This window comes from Myotis yumanensis, unplaced genomic scaffold, assembly GCF_028538775.1.
Source record: "Myotis yumanensis isolate MYYU_CA2020_CCGP unplaced genomic scaffold, mMyoYum1.0.hap1 SCAF_18, whole genome shotgun sequence".
In the NCBI taxonomy this organism is placed as follows: Eukaryota; Metazoa; Chordata; class Mammalia; order Chiroptera; family Vespertilionidae; genus Myotis; species Myotis yumanensis.
The window spans coordinates 7616210-7638275 of NW_027223769.1; the positions used below are offsets into that span (position 1 = coordinate 7616210).

Consider the following 22066-nt stretch of genomic DNA (forward strand, 5'->3'; position numbering starts at 1 on the left):
AACAACAAGTGCTGGCGAGGATGTGGAGAAAAGGGATGTGAAATTCACTGCTGATGGTAATGCAGATTGGTGCAGTCGCTATGGAAAGCAGTATAGGATTTCCTCAAAAAAGTAAAAATGGAACTTCCTTTGACCCAGCAACCCCACTTCTGGAAATATATCCTAAAAACCAATCAGAAAGAATACATGCACCCTTATGTTCATAGCAGTGTTATTTACAATAGCTAAGATTTGGAAACAGCCCAAGTGTCCATCAGTAGATGAGTGGATAAAAAAAACTGTGGGACATTTACACTTGGAATACTATGCAGCTGTAAAAAAGAGGGATCTCTTACTCTTTGGGACAGCATAGATGGACCTAGAAAATATTATGCTAATTCTTCCAATCCATGAAATAAGCCAATCTGAAAAAGACAAATATCACATGATCTCACTTATTTGTGGAATCTAATGAGCAAAATGAATTGACCAACAAAGTAAGACCTGAAGCATGGAGGCATGGAACAGACTGACATACCTAGATGTGGGATTAGGGGGACAAAAAGAGATAAACCAAAGAATTTATATACTTACTAGAGGCCTGGTGCACGAAATTCATGCATGGGTATGGTCCCTAGGCCTGGCTGGCAATAAGGACCGATTTGTGGGGCGACCGGCAGGGTGATTGGGGAGCCCCTGCTGGCACCTGCCTTGGCTGGCCTGGGGTCTGCAGGCTAGGGGCAGCTCCTGCATTGAGTGTCTGCTCCCTGGTGGTCAGTGCCTGTCATAGCGACTGGTCATTCCACGGGTCATTCTGCTGTTTGGTCAATTTGCATATTAGGCTTTTATTATATAGGACTAGTGGCCCGGTGCATGAAATTCGTGCGGCGGGGGGGAGGGGGGGGTTGTCCCTTAGCCCAGCCTGCACCATCTCCAATCTGGGACCCCTCGGGGGATGTCAGACTGCTGGCAGTCGGACATCCCTCTCACAATCCGGGACTGCTGGCTCCTAACCGCTCACCTGCCTGCCTGCCTGATCGCCCCTAACCACTTTGTCTGCCAGCCTGATCACCCCCAAATGCTCCCATGCCAGCCTGCTCGCCCCCAACTGCCCCTCCTGCCGACCTGATTGCCCCCACCTGCCCCCCTGCCAGCCTGATCACCCCCAACTGCCCTCCCTGCCAGCCTGATTGCCCCCAACTGCCCCCTGCCAGCCTGCTCGCCCCCAACTGCCCCCCCGCTGGCCAGCACACCTCCAACTGCGCCCCCCCGCCAGCCTGCTCACCCCCAACTGTTCCCCCCTGCCTGCCTGCTCACCTCCAACTGCCCTCCCCTGCTGGCCTGATCCACCCCAACTGCCCTCCCCTGCCAGCCTGATCACCCCTAACCGCTTCTGCCTTGGATGCACCACCATGGCTTTGTCCAGAAGGATGTCTGGAAGGACGTCTGGAAGGTCTCCTGGTCTAATTAGCATATTGCCCTTTTATTAGTATAGACTAGAGGCCCGGTGCACAAAAATTTGTGCACTCGGGGGGGTGGTCCCTCAGCCCGGCCTGTGCCCTCCTGCAGTCTGGGACCCCTCGGGGGATGACCACCTGCTGGCTTAGGCCTGCTCCCTGGGGGATTGGGCCTACGCTGGCAATCAGACATCCCTCTGGCAGCCCGGCAGCCCTGGGGGGGATGTCCATTTGCCAGCGGGGAGCAGACCTAAGCTGCAGTTGGACATCCTTAGCACTGCTGAGGAGGTGGGAGAGGGTCCTACCACCATCGCTATACTGGCAGCCATCAGCCTGGCTTGTGGCTGAGCAGAGCTCCCCCATGTGGGAGCACACTGACCACCAGGGGGCAGCTACTGCATTGAGTGTCTGCCTGCTGGTGGTCAGTGTGTGTCATAGTGATCAGTCATTCCCAGCCTTTCTGCTGTTAGGGTCAGTTTGCATATTACTCTTTTACTATATAGGATAGAGGCCTGGTGCACAGGTGGGGGCCGGCTGGTTTGCCCTAAAGGGTGTCTCAGATCAGGGTGGGGGTCCCGTTTGGGTGCCTGGCCAGCCTGGGTGAGGGGCTGATGGCTGTTTGCAGCTGGCCACACCCCCTTCAGGGTGGGGGTCCCCACTGGGGTGCCTGGCCAGTCTGGGTGAGGGGCTGAAGGCCATTTTCAGGCTGGCCTGCAACTGAAGCTCCCAGCTTCTCCTTTTTTTCTTTTTTTCTTTTTTTATTCTGGGATTTATTTACCTTCTATAATTGAAACTCTGTTGCCTTCACTGGCACTCCCAGCTCTGAGGCCGCGGCTGGCTGAAAGCAGGTATCTGGGGTTTGTTTAGCTTCTATAATCGAAACTTTGTTGCTTTTGGAGCTGTTGCTTTCAGAGCTCAGAGCCAGGCCACGGCAGGCAGGGAACCTTGGCTTCCTCCATCACTGGAGCAAGCAAGCCTCGTGCTCGCTTCAGCTGCGTGGCTTCCAGCCGCCATCTTTGTTGGCAGTTAATTTGCATATCTCACTGATTAGCCAATGGGAAGAGTAGCGGAGGTATGGTTAATTACCCTTTTTGTCTTTTATTAGATAGGATATGCATAGCCTATGGACACAAGCAATAGGGTAGTGAAGACCTGGGTGGGTGGTTATGGGTTTAGAGGAAGGTGGCAGGGGTGGGGGAGTGGGGAGAGAATGGGAAGTATCTGTAATCAACAATAAAAAATATATTTTTAAAAATTTATCTTCTTAATTGTGGGAACTGAAGTTTTGCTAGCCTATGCTTGTTTTTATCACCCTTTTGTCACAGTGTTGTTGCTGGCTTTGTTTGTTTCATGTTTTGTTTTGTTTTAAGTATTTTTATTAATTTCAAAGATGAAGGGAGAGGGAGACAGAGATAGAAACATCAATGATGAGAGATAATCATCAATTGGCTGCCTTCTGCACACCCCACACTGGGATCTAGCCCGCAACCTGGGCATGTGCCCTGACTGGGAATCAAACCGCAACCTCCTGGTTCATAGGTCGACACTCAACCACTAGCCACGCCTGCTGGAAGATTTATTAAATAAAGAACTAACAACTATATTCTACTTATATATGCATATAACTAAAATTTAAAAATCTCCAGGAGCCTATAAATTTATCTGGATTTATAGAAGTACTGGCAAGTCAAATCAGGGGGAAAAAATTGATTATGGGACTAAATGAACTAAAAATAATTATAGTTTTTGTGACTTTTGTTGAAAGTATTGCTGATTTTTAATCTTTGTTTTTTAGATATAAGGAAGCATTTTCAAAGCAGTTTGGTAAATTATGTTTCTTTCCCTACCTTATTTCTTATAATTTGGCAATTTTTAAAATATATATATTTTTTATTGATTTCAGAGAGAGGAATGGAGAGGGAGAGAGAGATTGAAACATGAATGATGAGAGAGAATCATTGATTGGTTGACTCCTGCACGCCCCCTACTGGGGATTGAGCCTGCAGCCCGGGCATGTGCCTTTGACCAAAATTGAACCTGGGACCTTTCAATCTGCAGGCTGACGCCAAACAGGATAGGGCGAATTTGGCAATTTTTAATGAATGCGTCTTGGCAATACGTTTCTTTGCATGAATTCAGTAAGACCAGTTTCCAATTGTGGTTTTATTAACCAACACTTTGGCATGTTGTGTCTAACATGCCCGGACTCTGGATGTCACCAGAAAGCTTTAAAGAATGAAGCCAAATAAGAGCCCCTTGGATAAAAGTGTGGTACCTTGCTTGATCACGTGTTTCATAGCAGCTTTCCCAGGTAAGGATTGAAGCAAGGTTGCTTTCCTGAGAGATGGCAAGGAAGGAACCTTAAGACATTTTGGGAACCTCAAGAATGTGAGGAATTCACCCAAGTCTACAGGTATTGCAGGAAAACCTGAGGGCAGCTAGGTGGCTCAGCTCTTTGCCCTGAGGGGCTAAAGTTCAATCATGAAATTCCAGCAAAGCAAAATTTTTTTTAAAAAAGGCCTATATGATCAATTGCTATTCTTATTGTGTTCACACAATTGATCAGACCAAATTGAAACCATAACAATACAGTAAATAAATTGGTCTTAATTTGGCTCCTTAATAAAAACAAGGGTGATTTTTATTGGGGGGGGGAGGGGATTGTGTTTCAGTAGATTTTATAACACATAGTTGTGAATATTAGACTCAAACTTTATTTTTCACCTATGAATTGAACTGGATCCTGAATTCATCTCTAGCTTTTACCCCAATATACAAAATTTCATAACACAGTTTGCCTCCACAGGTTACAAGTCCTACTCGTATCAGGGAATACCACCTCTAGACACCATTGCTCCCTCCTTCCATGCCCAAACCTCATCACTCTTCTGACAGAGAGCAAGGATCTCTTGCCTCTGAAGGAAAACTTCCTCTCTCCTCAGCATGAAGCAGTTACACATCAGACCCTTGCCCCTTTTCTCTGAAAGAATTCAAAGCCAACATCCTTGAGTAGGAGAATGTGGTAGGCAGTTAGACATAAGCAGAGCAAGGATGATGGGCCAACTGGAGGAGAAATGGACAGGATCCTGAGATGTGTGTCTCACCACTCTAAGTGCTCTAAAGCTGACAACGGAGGAACCTCTGTAGAATGGACCTTTACATTTTTGCCAAGTAGGAGTTGGAACACCGATTGATAATATATGGAATCATTCCATTCATTTTGGGAAGTCACATATGGGGACCTTTATATGTTGGGACCCACTGTCTGGGAAAAGGATGCAGGGATGTTTTCTCTAAAGGTTACTGCAGTAGTTCCCTGTGGCAAATGTCAAAATTTTACTGAGTGTTCTAGCTATTGTCTTTCAGTATGTAATAACTATAATATAAATTGTTCTGATAATTTCACCTTCCATTATAGTAATGGACATACTAAGCTGCTGGCTGGGTGGTTTCTGATATGTGGGGTAACTGTTTATTCATATATCCCTGCCAACAGCCCCAGGGGGCCCTGTTCCTTTGGGTGACTGTCTTTTTATGCCTCAGAAACATCACAGGATCCGAACCAAAAGAGACCTTCTCAGGGCCGTGGCACTGGACTACAATGATGATCTCCACCTGTGGAGCCCTGTTGACTATATTGCTTTAACCATTTTTGTTATGCTGGTAATGGTAGGCTTCCTTAATGTAGAAGTGACCTGGCTAGCTTGTGGCATGATAAAAGCCATGAATGCCACTTCCAGGGCTAAACAGGGGATAAATCAAGAGCTGAGCCAGGTCAGGAAGGTAGTTCTAGAGAATCAGGCAGCAATAGATTATTGGTTGTTGTGGCATAACCACGGTTGTGAGGAATTTAAAGGAATGTGCTGTTTTAATCTTTCTGACAATTCTCAATTGATAGAAAACAACATTCAACAAATTAGGGAAACCATCTTCAAGATAAAACAATCAGAAGGGGTGTGGTTTTGTGTGTGTGTGTTTTTTTTTATTTGACTTATCCACATTAACTTCCTGGCTACCCAACCTGTCTGGGATGCAGGAATTCTTTTTAAATTTTCTCCTGTTTATTTTTTGTAGCCTAATTGCTTGCTGCTGTATTCAATGTCTTCCTCTTTTTTAGATCCTGCATTCACTGTGTTCCATGTGTGAACTGCTTTCAAGGCAGAAGCAAATGCAGTCCAGCAGGATGAGATTTTTCATCTAAAACTAATCTCATAGATATGAGATGATAGAAATAGCAGTGGGGAAATGTTAGAGGCAAAAATAGAACATTGGGGACTAGCTATAATATAAGAAATATTAATCATGCTCTATTAACCGTGATTGCCTTGTTCTTATTAAAGAAAGGACATTCTAACCTGGCTGGGAGTTGTACACCACTGGGACCTAGGAGTCAACCTTGAACCTGGCAGTCAACCTTGGAATGAGGTCCATTCTCATTCAAGAACTGCCTAATATCATGGAAAGATTGACAACTTTGTTGCCCAAACAATAGTGTCCCACTCCAGCCTTCATTGCATACTTCTCCAGGCCTATAATTCCTACTTCCTCATGTAATGTTTGCCCTACCCAATATAAGCAGCTGGCTTATGGGGGTGGGGGTGGAGAGATTTTTGTGGATGACTTGCTGCTGTCCCATACTGCTAGCAGTATTGAAATAAATGCTCATATAATTCAACCCTGTCTCTGCTTAATTGGCTCAAGTAGTGACAGGCAGCCACGACTCATTGATTGTCCAGTTTCAAGCCTACCATCTATATACTAATACTAGAAGCCCATTGCATGCGTGCAATAGGCCTTCTTTCCCCTGGCTGCTGGCACCGGTTTTCCTCCGGCACCCGGGACCCAGGCCTTTGGTCCAGCCACAGCGGAGAAGTCAAGCCTCTTCAGTCTTTAGTCTTCACTCCGGCCGGAGCCTTCAATCTTTGCTCCATGCCTGCATATGCAAATTGACCACCATCTTTGTTGGGCTAATTTGCATACTCATCCTGATTGGTTGGTGGGCATAGTGGAGTGACACCAATTTGCATGTTTCTCTTTTATTAGTGTAGATTTAAAAGCCTAAGCAGCTGGCTGACCAGCCGACAGGCTGGTAGCTATGATGCACACTGACCACCAGGGGGAAGATGCTCAACGCAGGAGCAGAAACCACAGGCATGGAAACATGGAACAGACTGATGAATTTCAGAGGGAAGGGGTGAGGGTTGAGGGTGGGAAGAGATTAACCAAAGATCTTATATGCATACTAGAGGCCTGGTGCACGGATTTGTGCACGGGTGGGGTCCCTTGGCCTGGCCTGTAGGGATCGGGCTGAAACTGGCTCTCTGACATCCCCTGAGGGATCCCAGATTATGAGAGGGTGCAGGCCAGGCCAGGGTACCCCGTTGGTGCACAAATCTGTGCACTGGACCTCTAGTAGTTTATAAATAGAAAAAATCTAACATATTCAATTTACAAGCATAGTTTGAAAGTGTTAAGAGATTTTGTTTTCTTTAATTTTTATTGATGGATTGCTTTTAGAGAGAAAGCAAAGGAGAGAGTGAGAAATAAACATCACTTTTTTGTTCCATTTATTTATGCTTTTGTTGAGGGAAAGCCCCAAAAGTCTAAATTCAGGATGGATTCCGAGGAACTGACATATAACTTTATTCAAATTCATTAGAGCTTAATAGGAGAAACACATAAACAGGCAAAGCAGCTGCTTGCTTCCAACAGTGGCCATCAGGAATATATCCACACCATCCCAGGACAGGGTCTCTGTTTTATAGAGGGTTCATATTAAAAGCATTTGGCGGGCCACCAGAAAGTACAATGCAAGTCTAAATTAACAGATAACATCAGGCAGTTATCCACACCCTATACATTCATTAACCTTCTTGGGGCATGATGTTTACCTTCGGGCGGTATTCTGGCTTTCTGGGTAATCGGTCAAACCTGCGGCTACAGAGAGTTACAGTCACAGAAAGTTAAACATTTCCCCCACGCCTTTACTGCTGGAGACATATTACATCTCTAGCTCCCCTACAGCATTCATTGGTGGATTCTTGTATGTGCAATGGAACCCAGAACCTTGGTGTAATGGGACAATGCTCTAACCAACTGAGCTACCCGGCCAGGGCTGAAAGTGTTAAGGGAATTTGATTGTTATAAAAGCCCTCTTTAAAAGAGAATTGTTAGACTAGGCCAGGATTATTACTGGTTGATAAAACTATGTTTAACCCTGGCTGCACATCAGAATCAAATAGAAGTAGAATCATACAGAATATGGATATATATCTTCTTTCTTAATCATTTTACAGTAAGTTACAGATATGATACCCTTTTACCTCCCAATACTAAAAACATTGTTACATAAACATTATGCAATCATCAAAATAGGGACATTAATACTGGTATAATGTTATCTAATCCACAAACCTTATTTTAAATTCATCCAGCCCTGGCCGGTGTTGCTCAGTTGGTTGGGTGTCATCCCAACCTCACTCGCTCTGCAGTAGCAATCAGGGTAGGAGATCCGAGAAGACTTGAAGAAAATGCACTTGCCCCAGGCGCAATTCCTCCTCAGAAACAAACCAAAACATTTATTCCTTGGAACCGCTTTCCTCCCCACTTGGACCAATGGAAATTCCGAGATGAGTAATAGATGGATGCCTCAACCATTCGGCGCAGGGGTGGGGTTGGAGAGTCTCCTCCGCGGGCCTATTGGGCGAATCTGGCCGCAGGCTTTTTCCGGCTCCACCCCACTTTGCAGAGGCGGAGACTGACCTGTCTTGTGATGTAGCTGGGCGTGGCCTGGGATGCACCAAGAGCGGAGGCCGCTGTGTGTCCTTGCCGGAGAGGGAGGTGACTCCAGCCGCAGAGGAGGACGCAGAATGAGGGCCATGCGGGTGAGGGCCCCCACGGGCCGGTCCCCCCATCCCGGAAGCCTTCACCCCAATACGAGACTCTCTAAACGTCCGGGGATCTGGGGCACTGGAACGTGAGCCCATTCAGGGTTCGAGTCTCCCGCCTAACAGCCTGGGACCCCCACCCTCACCTCCCAAGCCAAGAGCTTCTCAGATAGCCGGGGACACTAACATGGCCCAGAGTCCCGGGTTTGACCTTCCCTTCGTCCAGGGCTCCTAACACCTCGGGACCCAGGCACTGGGAATTTAACACCTTTCCCTTCCCGGGACCTCTCAGGCTGTCTGGAAACTCCATCGGGTGTATTTCCGGGACCTGGGCTTCTACCATTAATTCAGGGGACTGCGCCTCCCTTTTGGGTCCGCTCCTCTTCCAGGACCGTCCAGCGGTGGCCAACCTTTCGGACCTCACGGACCACCAGTGAGGTTACCGTAACCTCCAAGTCAGACCCTCCAGGCGCTAGTCACCTTCGGGGTCTTCTTTCTTGACAGTCCACCCTCCCCCACTCGTGCTGGCAACTCTGATCTTGCCTTTGGGAAGCTTTCAAGTCCTAGGGCCGCCCCCGTAACCCCAGCTGGACCGACGTCGAGACGCCTCTCCAGGTGCCTCTAATTCCCACCCACCGCCTTCCCCCAGGCTTCCCAGGCGTTGATTCGCTCCTTCAGTTCTACAGCTCGGAACCGCTTGGAAAACCGAGTGGCGGAGAAACAGAAACTCTTCCAGGTAGGCGGGGCGGGGGCCGTAAGCTCGATCCAGAGGGAGGCGGGGGAGACCGTCTTCGCGACAACAGCACCCTTTTCTTATTGGACGCCCCCAACATCAGGCGGACAATGACCTTCCGGTGCACTTGAAGGGCGGGGGAACCGACAACATTCTCTACCGATTGACCATGGGACTGTGTCTGGGAGGTGAGTGCAGGGCCTGTTCGGACTGAACTGCAGGAGGCAGGCCCAAGCTGGAGTGAGGAAGGGGACTGGTTCTCGGGCTGGAATTTAGGGAGGGGATTGGGTTCTGGGCTGGCCAGGTTTGGGGACTGTACTGGCGTCCAGGCCAGCATATAGGGGGTACGGGGGAGCTCCCTAGGACTTGGGCTTCTGTCCCAGGAGGGGCCCTGGGGCCCTGGCAGGAGCTGGGTAGAAGCTCAGGGCCTGGTCTGGATCAAAGACCAGGGATTCCCCACTGAAGTGCAGTTTGAGGAGGGAGTTTGAACCATGAACTGGGGCTGGGATCCAGACTGGTGGTTGGTGAGTCTGCAGGTGGGTTTAAAAACCCAATATGGGGTTCAAGGAAGCGATTAGGGTCTCATTCTGTATCCCCTACACTCCCTCCCCAGGCACGGTCTACAGTCTGTATTGCCTTGGCTGGGCTTCCTTCCCCCACCAGAAGTGAGAACAAGAAGCCTGCAGGACCTGAAGGACTTGAACAAGCATCAATAAATGTGCTGGCTTATTGGGGAACCCAGCCCCGCCCTGGCCTCTATGTGCACCCCTCACTCCGTCCTCCCATTAGCAAGTAATCTCTGTCCTATGGACAGCCCGTTGCCCCAGCCTTGAGTCCCTCATTCTAGACCTGGACTGTTCCTAAGATGTCACTGCCTCTCAGCCCTCCCAGGGGGGTTGGGGACCCCAAACAGTACCCTTGGGCTGCCCCTGTCCCTCAGGCTTTGATGACCGAGGGTGGTGTCCTTGAGTGGGACAGGGATATGTATCCTAGGACAGCAGCCCTCCTCTCCCTTCAGAGGCTCTGGGGGGTGGGAAGAAAGATGCTAAATGTGGTTATGGTGAAATAGTTAAGAGGCAAGTGAAGAACAAACTCACTCATGCACAGATGAGAGCGGACAAACATGACCTTGGGAGACAGAACCAGGGGTGACACTGACACTTCCCACCAGCCCTGCTCTTGCAGCAGGAGCAGGAGTGCCCAGGCCTCTGTGTCCCACTCTCAACTTCCACAGACTCTCTCAAGTGTCTTGGCAAGAATGAGGATATAACTCGACTGGGATCCACTGTGAGAAAGACATGCAGATCCAGCGTTTGGGATAGACACAAAGACCCACAAAACCACTCCCACTCCACCACCAGGACCAAAACTCCCTCTGCCCCAGACAGAGCCTAAGCCACCCTTCAACTCTCAGAACAGGAGGCAGATCTTAGAGCAGCAACTGGGGTGCATTTATTTCCTCCTGGGTCTAGCAGGCTGGGGCAGAATACAAAGGCATTGGGGCATATGTGGCCTGTTAGGACCTGGAGTTCAGATGGCTTGGTGGTTAACTGAACTGGTGTGCCAGGGTGCATAGGGCATAGGGTGATTCTCCCAGAACTTAGAGAAGGGCCCTTGGGGTGTGGAAGTGACACAACTTAGCATAGATGTGTGAGAAGGGTTGTGGAGTGGGCATGCCGAGGGTGAAGCGACCCATGGGGCAGGGTGTTAGAGTGTCCTAGAGCCAGATGTAACTTGGGGCATGGCACGTTGGGACATATTGAGCCCTAGCTGTTGTCTGAGAAGCTAGTTGCCAACAGAAAATGGAAAAGCTGGTGGGTCAGCAGGACCCACAAAGACATGACTGCAGACAGGATCAGCCCTGGGAGAGACCAAAATGTCCAAGGTGACACCTAATGTGAGGTGATGAGGGAGAGGTCTGGGGTTCGCACTCAGGAATACATAGTCAGCTGCAGCCACTGGGGAGAGAAAGGCACAGAGAGTGAGGAGGAGAACTGGGATTAGAATACCAGGAGCCCTTCTCTGCCCTCCCCAGGGACTGTTGGGAAAATAGGAGGGAGGGAATCCAGTTCAGAGCTAAAGGGAGGGCAGGATGGGAGTTCTTACCTCCTGGATGTTCACCTGAATTTGTCCAGTGCCATCTTTATCAAGAGATTTAAAAGCACCTAGAGGAGAAGAGAAGGGTTGGGGAAGGGGGGAAGGGGTGGCTTTTAGAATAAAAATATACTAATATATGGGATGATGATAATAGTAGCTAGTACTTGATTTAACACCTTGTGCCAAGCACTGTATAAAGTGCTTTTCATATATTAACTAATTTAATCCAATTCTGAGAGATGTGTCATTTTAAAATTTGGCACAGAGAAGTGATGTGTTCCAGGTCACGCAGTGAGAAAGTGAGGAAATTGGGATTGAAACCCAGGCTGTTACCCACCTCAATAATGGCCTCCATGTACCATCACCCTCTGCCCAAGTCCCAGCTTCCCACTGACTTCTGAGCCCTCCAGTTCTAGCTTAAACAGACTATTGGAAAGAGACTCTACAGACTTCACTTCTGCCTTACCGTCTGGCATGCTTCCCACTCCTGCCCTGAAACTCCCCTCCATGTTCTCCACCCACAGCTAAACCTGGGCAAACAGGTGCCCACACTGCCTTTGCTTCCTCTCTCTCATTCTACATTGTTACCACCCTCAGATGTCCACATACTACCTGGTGTCCTAGATGCTGCACTCACAGCAGTTACTGTTGACCCTCTTCCAGTGGACATTTCTTGGGCCTTCTCACATATGACTTTTGGCATCATCTGCCCTAATGTCCACTCCTGCCTTCCCTTCATAGCCCTGGCATACCTGTCCCTTTTCCTCTACCCATGCTCTTAATGTGTGGTCCTCCCTAGTCTCTTGGGAGGCCAAGGGATCAAAGCCAAATTTGACCATCCCTCCCCTGCCTAGAACCTACTGTAGCTCTCCATTGCCCCCACTCTCTGAGCACCCCTAAAAAGTGGCATTCACAGCCCTACATGCCCATTGTTCTTGCTTCCTTTCACTTAACTCTCTCAAACAGGTCGGAGTTCAAATTCTGGCTTTGGAATTAATTTCCTTGCTGAGTGGCTGTGAGCAAGCTATTTTGTCTCGTTGAACCCTAGGCTCCTTCTCCATAAAATGGGGACAATAATTCCCAATTCTCAGGGTGATCTTAAAGATTCAGTGCATTAATGTTCAAAAGAACCTTTATGATCCAGTCCCTGCTATCCCCTCCTCACAGCCTTTCGTCTCACCATCCCACCCCCTCTTCAGCATGCTGAACTGAGTCCAACAAAAAACACCAAAACTATCATCTTCTCTTTCCTTTTTGGCCTTCACACAGGCTGTTTCCACTGCAACACTCATCCCCACTCTCTCATGGGATCACTCCTCCTCACCCCTAAAGTCTCAGCTCACATGTGCCTTCCTCCAGGAAGCCCTCCTTGACCCTCCAGGCTGCCTCTTAGTTTGAAGCCCTCAGAGATTCCACAATCACAAATCTAAATTCACTCTGCCCTGAGCTTCCCCTCAGAGCCCCCATCACTCTACCCTGAACCTCCTCTAGCCCAGCAGCAACCATTGAGCTGTCACTGATGATTTGCCTTTCCTCCACTGGACTGTGAGTGATGTGAGGGCAGGATCTGGGGCTGTTTTGGTCACTGCAGTGCCCCTACCATTGCCCACCTCAGGGTTAAGCTCAAAGACCTTGGCTAATTTCTTGGATGTTGAACAAATAAAATTCACCCCTGCTCCGAAGAGAGCTGCAGTGTCACTCACGGAACATGGCATCCAGCCTGACCAGGCAGCTGATGAAGTTGTCAAAATCCATGTTCCCTTCCTCATCTGAGTAGCGTCGGATGATCATGTTGTAGAGATGCTCATTTAGATGGAACCCTGACAATGATTTAGTCTCTCAGGTGTGGGGGCCATGAAGCCCAACCCACTCCCAGATTCAGACTCAGACCAGCTCAGTGGGGCTGTATCACCAATCCTACCCCCAGCCCCACCATGTCCCCACCAGCCATACCTGCTGCCTCAAAGGCCCCTGGAAGTTCACTGCTGCCAATGGTTCCTGAATGGTCAACATCAAACTGTTTGTATATGGCCTGTGGGGACAGGGAGGTCAGGGACCAAATGAGCATCATGGGGCACAGCATCTCCATGGCTTAGAAGTCTTCATGCTAAGTTTCAGAGGTCACCACACACCTGCCATTTTTTGATGTTGTTCCACAAATACTTGAATTCCTCGAAACCCAGCTTGCCTGTTGTGTCACTCTGGCAGAAGGGTGTTAAGAATAGCTGTACTAAATGTGTGCATTGTACACCCTGTGTACATCAAAATGGTAACTGCCAAGCAGGGAAACATGGGCTAAAACCCCAGTTCCTATCTCACCCTAGTCATGTTACCTTGGATGTGGTGCTATTTCTTGTTTTATCCATACAAATTTTACTTTATGTTCTCATTTCATTTTATTTATTGATTTTAGAGAAAGAGGAAAGGAGGGAAGGAGAGAGAAACATCAATTTTGTTGTTCCACTTATTTATTCATTCCTCGGTTGCTTTATGTGCTTTAACCAGTGATTGAACCCACAACCTTGGCCTATCAGGACAATGCTCTAACCAACTGAGCTACCCGGCCAGGGCCACTTTATGTTTCTAAATGGTTAGGACTCTCTTTAAACATAACCTTGTGGAATTATAATAAACTTTTCCAAACTATAAATTTCTCACCTGAATAGTTACTAATTCCTCGTTTATTAAATCCTTGATAGTAATTTGATTTCCTAAATGTTAGAACATATAAAAAAAAACAGGGGCACCTTAGAGCTCTAAGAAAATGAGGGGGCAGTAGTGAATACATGATGGGTTTGTGATCAGAACAGAATGAGATATTGGCAGAAAGCTCTTACCTCCGGTACTAGCACTTGATAAATTCTCAGTAACAACCTACCAAGACTTACCAGATTACCTAGTACACACACCAGTTTTAAGCTTCTCAGATCATAACTTTGCTTACTAAATCCTCAAGACACCAGTCCCACAAGTAATATTCCCAATCACAGAGACAAATAGATTTAGAGCTGAAAAATCTACCTGCAGCCCTGGCTGACATTGCTCAGTGGTCAGAGCATCGGCCCTCGCACCAAAGGGTTGTGGGTTCAATTCCCAGTTAAGGGCACATACCTGAGTTGCAGATTCACTTCCCATCTCCCAATAGTACAGGAGACAACCAGCTGATATGTGTCTCTCATATTGACACGTCTGTCTCTCTCCCTTCTACTCTCTCTGAAAAGCAATGGAAAAAATATCCTCTGATGTGGATAACAACAAAAAAACTACCTGCATATGATCATAGTAACACCAAACATGTACAGACCACTCTCTATGCTAAACCTTTTGCATGTAACTCTTATATAATCACATGATCACACAACATGAAAATATGTGTGTCTGCACTGACCTATGTGCTGAGTGTGCATATATACAAGATCAGCTAATGACTGGCCATGTGCAAATAGACATATGTGTTCCTGTGCATATGCCATCACATATCTTCGTGTATATGGGTGTGCCCTTGTGTGTGCATGTATATATGTGCATGTAGGCATACCTATGGATAGCCATGGTTGAATGTTTGTACAAGGGCCACCCAAGGGAAATTATAAGCTTGGGTTCTCAAGTCCAAAAGACCTGGAGTCCAAATTCCTATCCTGCCACTTACTCTTTATTTATAACTTCAGACAGATGACTGCCTCTCTCTGAGTCTGTTTCTTTACCTATAGAATGGAATATAATAATTGTATGTGGCCGAAACCGGTTTGGCTCAGTGGATAGAGCGTCGGCCTGCGGACTGAAAGGTCCCAGGTTCGATTCCGGTCAAGGGCATGTACCTGGGTTGCGGGCACATCCCCAGTGGGAGATGTGCAGGAGGCAGCTGACCGATGTTTCTCTCTCATCGATGTTTCTAACTCTCTATCTCTCTCCCTTCCTCTCTGTAAAAAATCAATAAAATATATGTAAAAAATAAATAAATAAATAAAAAATAATTGTATGTGTCTAACAGACTGGTTCTGATGTACAAGTAAGTGCCAGCTATGATAGCTGATATTATTATTAATTGCCACATGTCTATAGGTGGGTGTGTTCTAATGTATTCCTGTCCACATCTGTGGGTATGCAAGCTGTACCCTCGTTCCCACTCATGCTCTCAGAAAATTCCTTCTTCATTCAAGGCCTCTTCCAGAGTGCCCTCAAGGATACATCCATCACGGCCACCATGCTGCGACATGTGTCAATGCCAAAACCATCAGTCTTCAGATCAGGGTCTGTGGGGGACAGGTTGAAGGTCAGAGGCCAGAGGTCTCTACTACCCCAGCTGCCATACCTCTAAACCTGCCCAATGTGTTAACCCCAGTCACTCACGTCTGGTCACCACTTTGTTGAGAATGTTCATGAGTTCTGTTGCGCTGACTTCCATGTCCTACAGGGAAGTTTGGGGTGGGTCAGGGGTGACTGAAAGGGATCTGGGTGTGTTATGAAGGAGGATAGGAACTTTGGGATAGCCATGGTTGAATGTTTGTACAAGGGCCACCCAAGGGAAATTATGGAAGAGTTAGGACGGGGTTACTTACATCTCCAGCCAGCTGGGCAAAGAGCCTCCGGAACTGCCGGACTTCCTCACTCTCATTGGCTTCAATGTTGGAGTAATGGGTGCGTGGGGGCTGCAGAGGGAGGAGATCTCGTAGAAGATAGAGTAAGAAGTGGGGAGGGGAGCCCTGGCCAGTACAGCCCTCGATTGCCACCCAGAGTGGACTGAGTAGTTGAGTGATCAAAGGAATGAGAGGTGGTCAGTGAATAAGGAGTGGGTAATAGCTGTTTGTGGACATGACAAGGGAGAGACTTAATGAGAGGGATATGGAAGGGGTGAGCTTCTCCAAAGGGACAAGGAGAAGTGCTGGAAAAGGCCTCAGAGTGGAAGCAAGGTCTCAGTTGTGGAGGGCAGCTTACCGGGGGCTCTGGGTTATACTGCGCAGCCGCCTCACTGGAGGGAAACAGGGGAGTTAGCACTAGCTCCCACACCCCACCCCGCGCAAACCCAGACTGCCACCCTCCCTGCTTGCTCCCTCCGCCTGCCCTATCTCTTTTGTCCTCACCTGTCCCTATCCTTGCTGCCCTGGTTGCGCCCGTGAGGAAACTCAGAGGCCTGACCTTAAGGTAGGCTCCACTCCTACCAGAGCACACCTGCCCAGTGGCAGCTCCCTCAATAGACTCAGCCCCTCCGAGGGCTCACTTCGTAAAAGTTCTGCCCCGGCTTCTCGGGGCCCCAAACCCCTCCGATCCCATCTGTCTAGGAACGTAGTTAATCGCTACGGCTTCCTGAACTCTTGTGTCTTCCCAGCACCCCGCCCCAGCTCCATTAGTTCCAGCTCTTTGGAGGGATCACTGCTCAATGGCCAAGGCTAATTAGGCCTCTAATTAGGCTAATTAGAAAATCTGCCCTACCTCCACCAGGACATTTTTCTATTTTAATCCAGCTAGTTCCCAGCCAGGCTGAGCCCCTTCAAGGCCATTTCTCTTATCCCAGTAGGTTCGGCCTCTTCTGGGGGCACCTTCTCATGGACCCACCTAGGACGGCCGCGCCGGGCGCATAACACAAGCCTTGCCCCCATGAAGTGACACCCAGCCTCGCTGGCTCCGCCCCCTTAACGTTCATCTTCAGGTTAGCGGAAGCCGGCGGGGTCCAGCCCGAGTAAGCCCCACCTCCCAAAGCTCCGCCCGGACCCAACGATGATCCAACAGAGGGCAACCCCCCAGGTGTAGCCCCGCCCCCACGAGCTGCAGTCGCCTCCTTACGACCCGCCCCTCAAGGCCCAGGCCCGGCCCAGCCTAATGAAGGCTCCAGGTCAGTCTCCAGGTTACCCCATTCTATTCTCGCCCGACAGTCTCCAACGTAAGGCCCCGCCCCCTCAGGCCCCGCCCTACCTGATGGCGCTAATGACCCCGCCCAGGATGCGCATGGCAGTTCCGCCTCCGCCGCCTCCGCCTCCGCCGCCGCCGCCTCCGCCTCCGCTGATTAGGCCTCCGAGCACATTCCCCAGGCCCCCGCCCAGGCCCCCGCCTCCCCCGCCGCCACCGCCGCCCTTCAAGAACGAGTTAACCAGGAACATGGCTGCGACTCTAGGTTCCTAAAGAGAAAAAAGTGGTTAGGTGGTCGCGAACCCACCCCAACCCATAAAAATGAGAAATTCAGGCAGCTGGACGTGGGGGAGTGAGGCCTCTGGCTGGGCTTAAAGAGTCCGTTCAGAATGGTGGTCCGGGCTGCTGGGGGATGGCAGTGCTCGGATGGGTGCGGTAGGGACTGATGATCACATTTGAAACCCCTTCTGGATTCAAAGGGTCCTCGTCAGCCTTGAATGACTCTGGGTGAGTCTACGCTTAGGCATCATTAAGGGTAGGGGGTCCGGGTCTGGTGGGTTCCCGGGAGCGCCAAGTTAGTGTAAGACATCCCGGATGTGTCTGGGGGCTCGAGTCAGGGCCCCAGAACTGGACTATGGGTCTCGGGCGGGTCAGATTCTCGGCCTGGAGGCCCCCGGGACAGGGTTTTGGAAATTCAGGATGTGGGATTGGAAATTCAGATACTCCCCGCAGCGGGATCACAGTGTCACCGCTGCGTCTGTGGGCTCGGGTCTGAGATCGTGGGAGTAAGACCCGGGCCAGGGATTACGGGGTTCCCATTAGAATGGGGGGGCACGAGAGCATAATTTACGGGGTACCTCTCAAGTCCAAGGACGGAGAGTGGAAGAGTGTCCGGGGCGAGTTAACGCGGGCAGGACAGGTCTGGAGGTTCGAATCTCAGATCATCAGTCTGGGGACCTCTGAAGCCGGGACTTTAGGATCTCGTCGGGTCTGGGGCCGTACGAAGTACAAGGGTAGTGTGGCTGGGCGCTCACCGCCTCTCGCAGGTCCGCGGGTCCGCTCGTCTCCGCTGCTCCCGGGCCTCTGGCGGAGGCCGGTTCCGTAGGGCGGGGCGCGTGACTCAGGCGGCGCCTCTGGTTAGCCCAGGCCGGGCGCCCCGCCCGCTTCCGCGCGGTCCTACTGCCGTCTCTACCACTGCGCCTGCGCGCGCGCTCGGCCTCGTCCATTGGTTGTAGCCGCTCGGGCTTCGCCCGGACCGAGTCCCCGCGCTGATTTCACAGGTCTGAGGTCGTCCCAACACCTCTCCAACCCGGGTCAAGACCTCTAAGGTGACCCCATAGGTTTTGTGAGTTTTCTCCCCCTAAACTGGTCTTCTCCCGGCTACGGATACGGTTTTCGGCCCGCCAGAAACGCGACTCTTGGCTCTCGGCCCCTATCCTGGTCTTGTCGCGACAGGATCTGGAAGCCCCGAATTTTATTTAGCTCGCGATCGGGGGCCAAGCGCCCGCATTGTGCGGGGACTACCGCTAGTCTAGATTTCCCGGGACCTTGCAGCAGCAGAATGGCGGTCAAACTGGGTAGGGTTTTGCCGCCTACCAAAACTGCCTTGTGAGACGCCTCCTCCACCCGCATTCCTTTACCCTCTGAGTCAGGGTCACCAGTCATTTTTCCTGGACGGGCCCAAAGTGTCATCTCAGACTTCCCATCTCTAAAGAGGGGGTCTGGCACAGGACGAGTCCACTGGCCAAGGCCTGGTTGGGGGGTGGGCAGGGAATGCCAAAACTGGGAGAAAAAGTGGCGACTCCAGCTGCCTTTGGAGGCTTCCCTTGCTCTCTGGTTCCGGTCTCCAACCTGTGCACACCCAGTATTTTTTCAGGCTTTTTATAAGGAGCTAAATCTAGCTACCAGGCTGTTTGACTTGTTTGGCCCTTAGCCTCTCCCCTTGGTGGCTGGCTTGGTTTGAGTTTGAATCTGGGCTCTGCCCCTTAATAACTGTGACATTCCAAAAACAGTGACTTGAAATTTCTGAGCAGTTATATACTTTGTAAAATGGGAACAAAGACTTCGGTGCCCCCCTCACTAAGTCCCTATTATAATTAAACTAGAGGCCCGGTGCACAAAAATTTGTGCACTGGGGGGGGGGGGGGGGATCCCTCAGCCCGGCCTGTACCCTCTCGCAGTCTGGGACCCCTTGGGAGATAACGACCTGCTGGCTTAGGCCTGCTCCTGGGTGGCAGAGGGCAGGCCCAATCCCTAGGTGCAGCCCCTGGTCGGGCTCAGAGCAGGGCTGATTGGGGAGTTGGGGCACCGCCCCCTGTCATGCATAGAGCAGGGTGGATTGGGAGGTTGCGATGCCACCCTCAGTCACACTCAGGGTGGGGCCGATTGGGGGGTTGGGGCACCGCCCCCTGCACAGAGCAGGGGCCCTTCAGGGGGGTTGGGGCTCCATACCCTGTCACGCACAGAGCAGGGCCAATCAGGGGGTTGGGGAGCTCCCCCCTGTCATGCACAGATCAGGGCCCATCAGGGGGTTGAGGAGCTCCCCCCTGTCACTCACAGAGTAGGGCCGATAGGGGAGTTAGGGCACCGCCCCGTCACACACACAGAGCAGAGCGGATCAGGGGGTTGGGGCGCTGCCACTGTCACACTCGGGGCAGGGCCGATGGAGAGGTTATGGCTCTACCCTGTCACACACAGAGCAGGGCCCATGGGGGCGGGGGGGGGGGGGGTTGTGGCGCCGCACCCTGTCACACACACAGCAGGGCCGATCAGGGGATTGGGGAGCTCCCCCCATCAGGCACAGAGCAGGGCCCGTGGCGGGGGGGGGGGGGGGGGGGGGGGTTGGGGCGCTACACACTGTCAAACACAGAGCCCCAGTGCAATCAGGGGATTGGGGAGCTCCCCCCTATCAGGCACAGAACAGGGCTGATCAGGGGGTTGGGGCGCCTTTCCCTGTCACGAACAGAGCAGGGCGGATAGGGAGGTTGTGGCCCCGCCCCCTGTCACACACAGAGCCGCAGAGCGATCAGGGGGTTTGGGCGCTGCCCCCTGTCACGCTGATCCTGGTGCTGGGAGCCTCGCTGCTCTGCTGATCCCGGTGCTGGGAGGCATATTACCCTTTTACTATATAGGATAGAGGCCTGGGGGCCGGCTGGTTTGCCCTGAAGTGTGTCCTGGATCAGGGTGGGGGTCCCCACTGGGGTGCCTGGCCAGTCTGGGTGAGGGGCTGAGGGCTGTTTTCCGGGTGGCGAGTGACTGAAGCTCCCAACCACTCCTTGTTTTCTTCTTCTTTTTTTTTATTTTTTTATTCTGGGCCAGCTTTAGCTCTGAGGCCTCGCTGCTGAAAACATGGATACAATGTTTCGGTCCGGCTGGGTTTCAGTCCGGCTGGTTTCTGGGGTTTTGTTTACCTTCTTATTTGCAACATAGTACATAGTTGCTTAGAGTTGCACCTGAGAGGCCAGCAAGTGAGGCGGGGAACGTTGGAGTCCGCAGCAAGCAAGCCTCATGCTCGCTTCAGTGCCTGGCTGCCCGCCGCCATCTTGGCTGACAGTTAATTTGCATATACCAACTGATTAGCCAATGAAAAGGGTAGCGGTCGTACGCTAATTACCATGTTTCTCTTTTATTAGTGTAGACTAGAGGCCAGAGCACGGATTGGTGCATGGGTGGGGGTGGCCTGCCCCATTAGGGCTGATCAGGCCGGCTGGGGGTAGGGGACACAGGAGGTTGGCCGGGCCCCACCCCGAATGTGATAGGGGAGGCTGGTTGGAGGCGGGGCTGATGCAGGTGTGGCTGCGGAGGGGGGCCGGATGGGGGGAGGGGCTGCCTGCGTATGGCTGGCTGGCACGCCCCCTGGTTGAACTCCAGTGGAACTCCTGGTGGAGGGGACAATTTGCATATTAGCCTTTTATTATATAGGATGATTAGCCCAGCCTGCATGGTGGAGTGATTCAACACCAACCTATGAACCAGGAGGTGGTTCAATTACCGGTGGGACACATGCCCAGGTTTCAGGCTTGGGGGCGGGGGGGGCAGGAACATGTAGGAGGCAGCCAATGATAATTCTCACTCATCATTGATGTTTCTGTCTCTCTCTCCCTTCCTCTCTGAAATCAATAAAAATATATTTTTTTAAAAAAAATAAGTGATTAGAGTAGTGATAGGGAATCTTTTGAGCTCAGCGTGTCAGCATTTTGAAAAACCCTAACTTAACTCTGGTGCCGTGTCACATATAGAAATTTTTTGATATTTGCAACCATAGTAAAACAAAGACTTATATTTTTGATATTTATTTTATATATTTAAATGCCATTTAACAAAGAAAAATCAACCAAAAAAATGAGTTCGTGTGTCACCTCTGACATGCGTGTCATAGGTTCGCCATCACTGGATTAGAGCTTACAGGGGTGGGCAAACTTTTTGACCTGAGGGCCACAATGGGTTTTTAAACTGGACCGGAGGGCCGGAACAAAAGCATGGATGGAGTGTTTGTGTGAACTAATATAAATTCAAAGTAAACATCATTACATAAAACGGTACGATCTTTTTTTTTTTTTAGTTTTATTCATTTCAAACGGGCCCACGGCTGGTAGTAGCTATTATTCTGTTTCTGTACCCATGCTGTTCCCTCCTCCTGGAGCCCACCTGGATTCCTCAGGTGGCTGACTCTTGCCCATTCTTAGGTAATACTGATAAAAATAACTCTCCTAAACACTTTCAATATATCAGCTCATATATCTTCATAACGGTCTTTCTCTCCATTTTAGAAATAAGTAAAGTGACTGTGAGGTCAAACTCCCTAGCTTGTACTCTTAACTATTAACCTGATGCACTGATTCTTAAATAATATAATATGATACTACCTCACATAAAAAGATCAAAACAGATGAAACCCATAGTCAAGGCTAATGCTACCTTAGGGCTTGTTGGGGGCAGGGCAAGGAACTGCTACCCAAGCCTTGTCTATGGAACAGGAACTAACAGGAGAGAAAATGGAGGCTCTGAAGGCAGGGTCACTTACCTGAGGTCACAGAGGGTGTCAGGACCAGGTCGGAACCTGGGTTTAG

The 22066-nt window shown here is 50.2% G+C and overlaps 2 protein-coding genes across 2 annotated transcripts; one reads left to right on the forward strand and one right to left on the reverse strand.

The window, feature by feature from the left end:
- The first annotated feature begins 8213 nt into the window (after positions 1 to 8213).
- Positions 8214 to 9793, forward strand: COX7A1 (cytochrome c oxidase subunit 7A1). Its single transcript, XM_070398473.1, has 4 exons — positions 8214 to 8320; positions 8973 to 9059; positions 9160 to 9244; positions 9670 to 9793. The coding sequence occupies exons 1-4, from the start codon at positions 8231 to 8233 to the stop codon at positions 9723 to 9725; spliced, it is 318 nt and encodes a 105-aa protein (XP_070254574.1). The 5' UTR covers positions 8214 to 8230; the 3' UTR covers positions 9726 to 9793.
- A 692-nt stretch (positions 9794 to 10485) lies between these two features.
- Positions 10486 to 18092, reverse strand: CAPNS1 (calpain small subunit 1). Its single transcript, XM_070398472.1, has 11 exons — positions 17855 to 18092; positions 17064 to 17266; positions 16089 to 16122; positions 15713 to 15802; positions 15504 to 15561; positions 15342 to 15406; positions 13286 to 13354; positions 13107 to 13185; positions 12857 to 12973; positions 11163 to 11221; positions 10486 to 11014 (listed from the first exon to the last, which is right to left on the reverse strand). The coding sequence occupies exons 2-11, from the start codon at positions 17246 to 17248 to the stop codon at positions 10988 to 10990; spliced, it is 783 nt and encodes a 260-aa protein (XP_070254573.1). The 5' UTR covers positions 17249 to 17266; positions 17855 to 18092; the 3' UTR covers positions 10486 to 10987.
- Positions 18093 to 22066: the final 3974 nt, after the last annotated feature.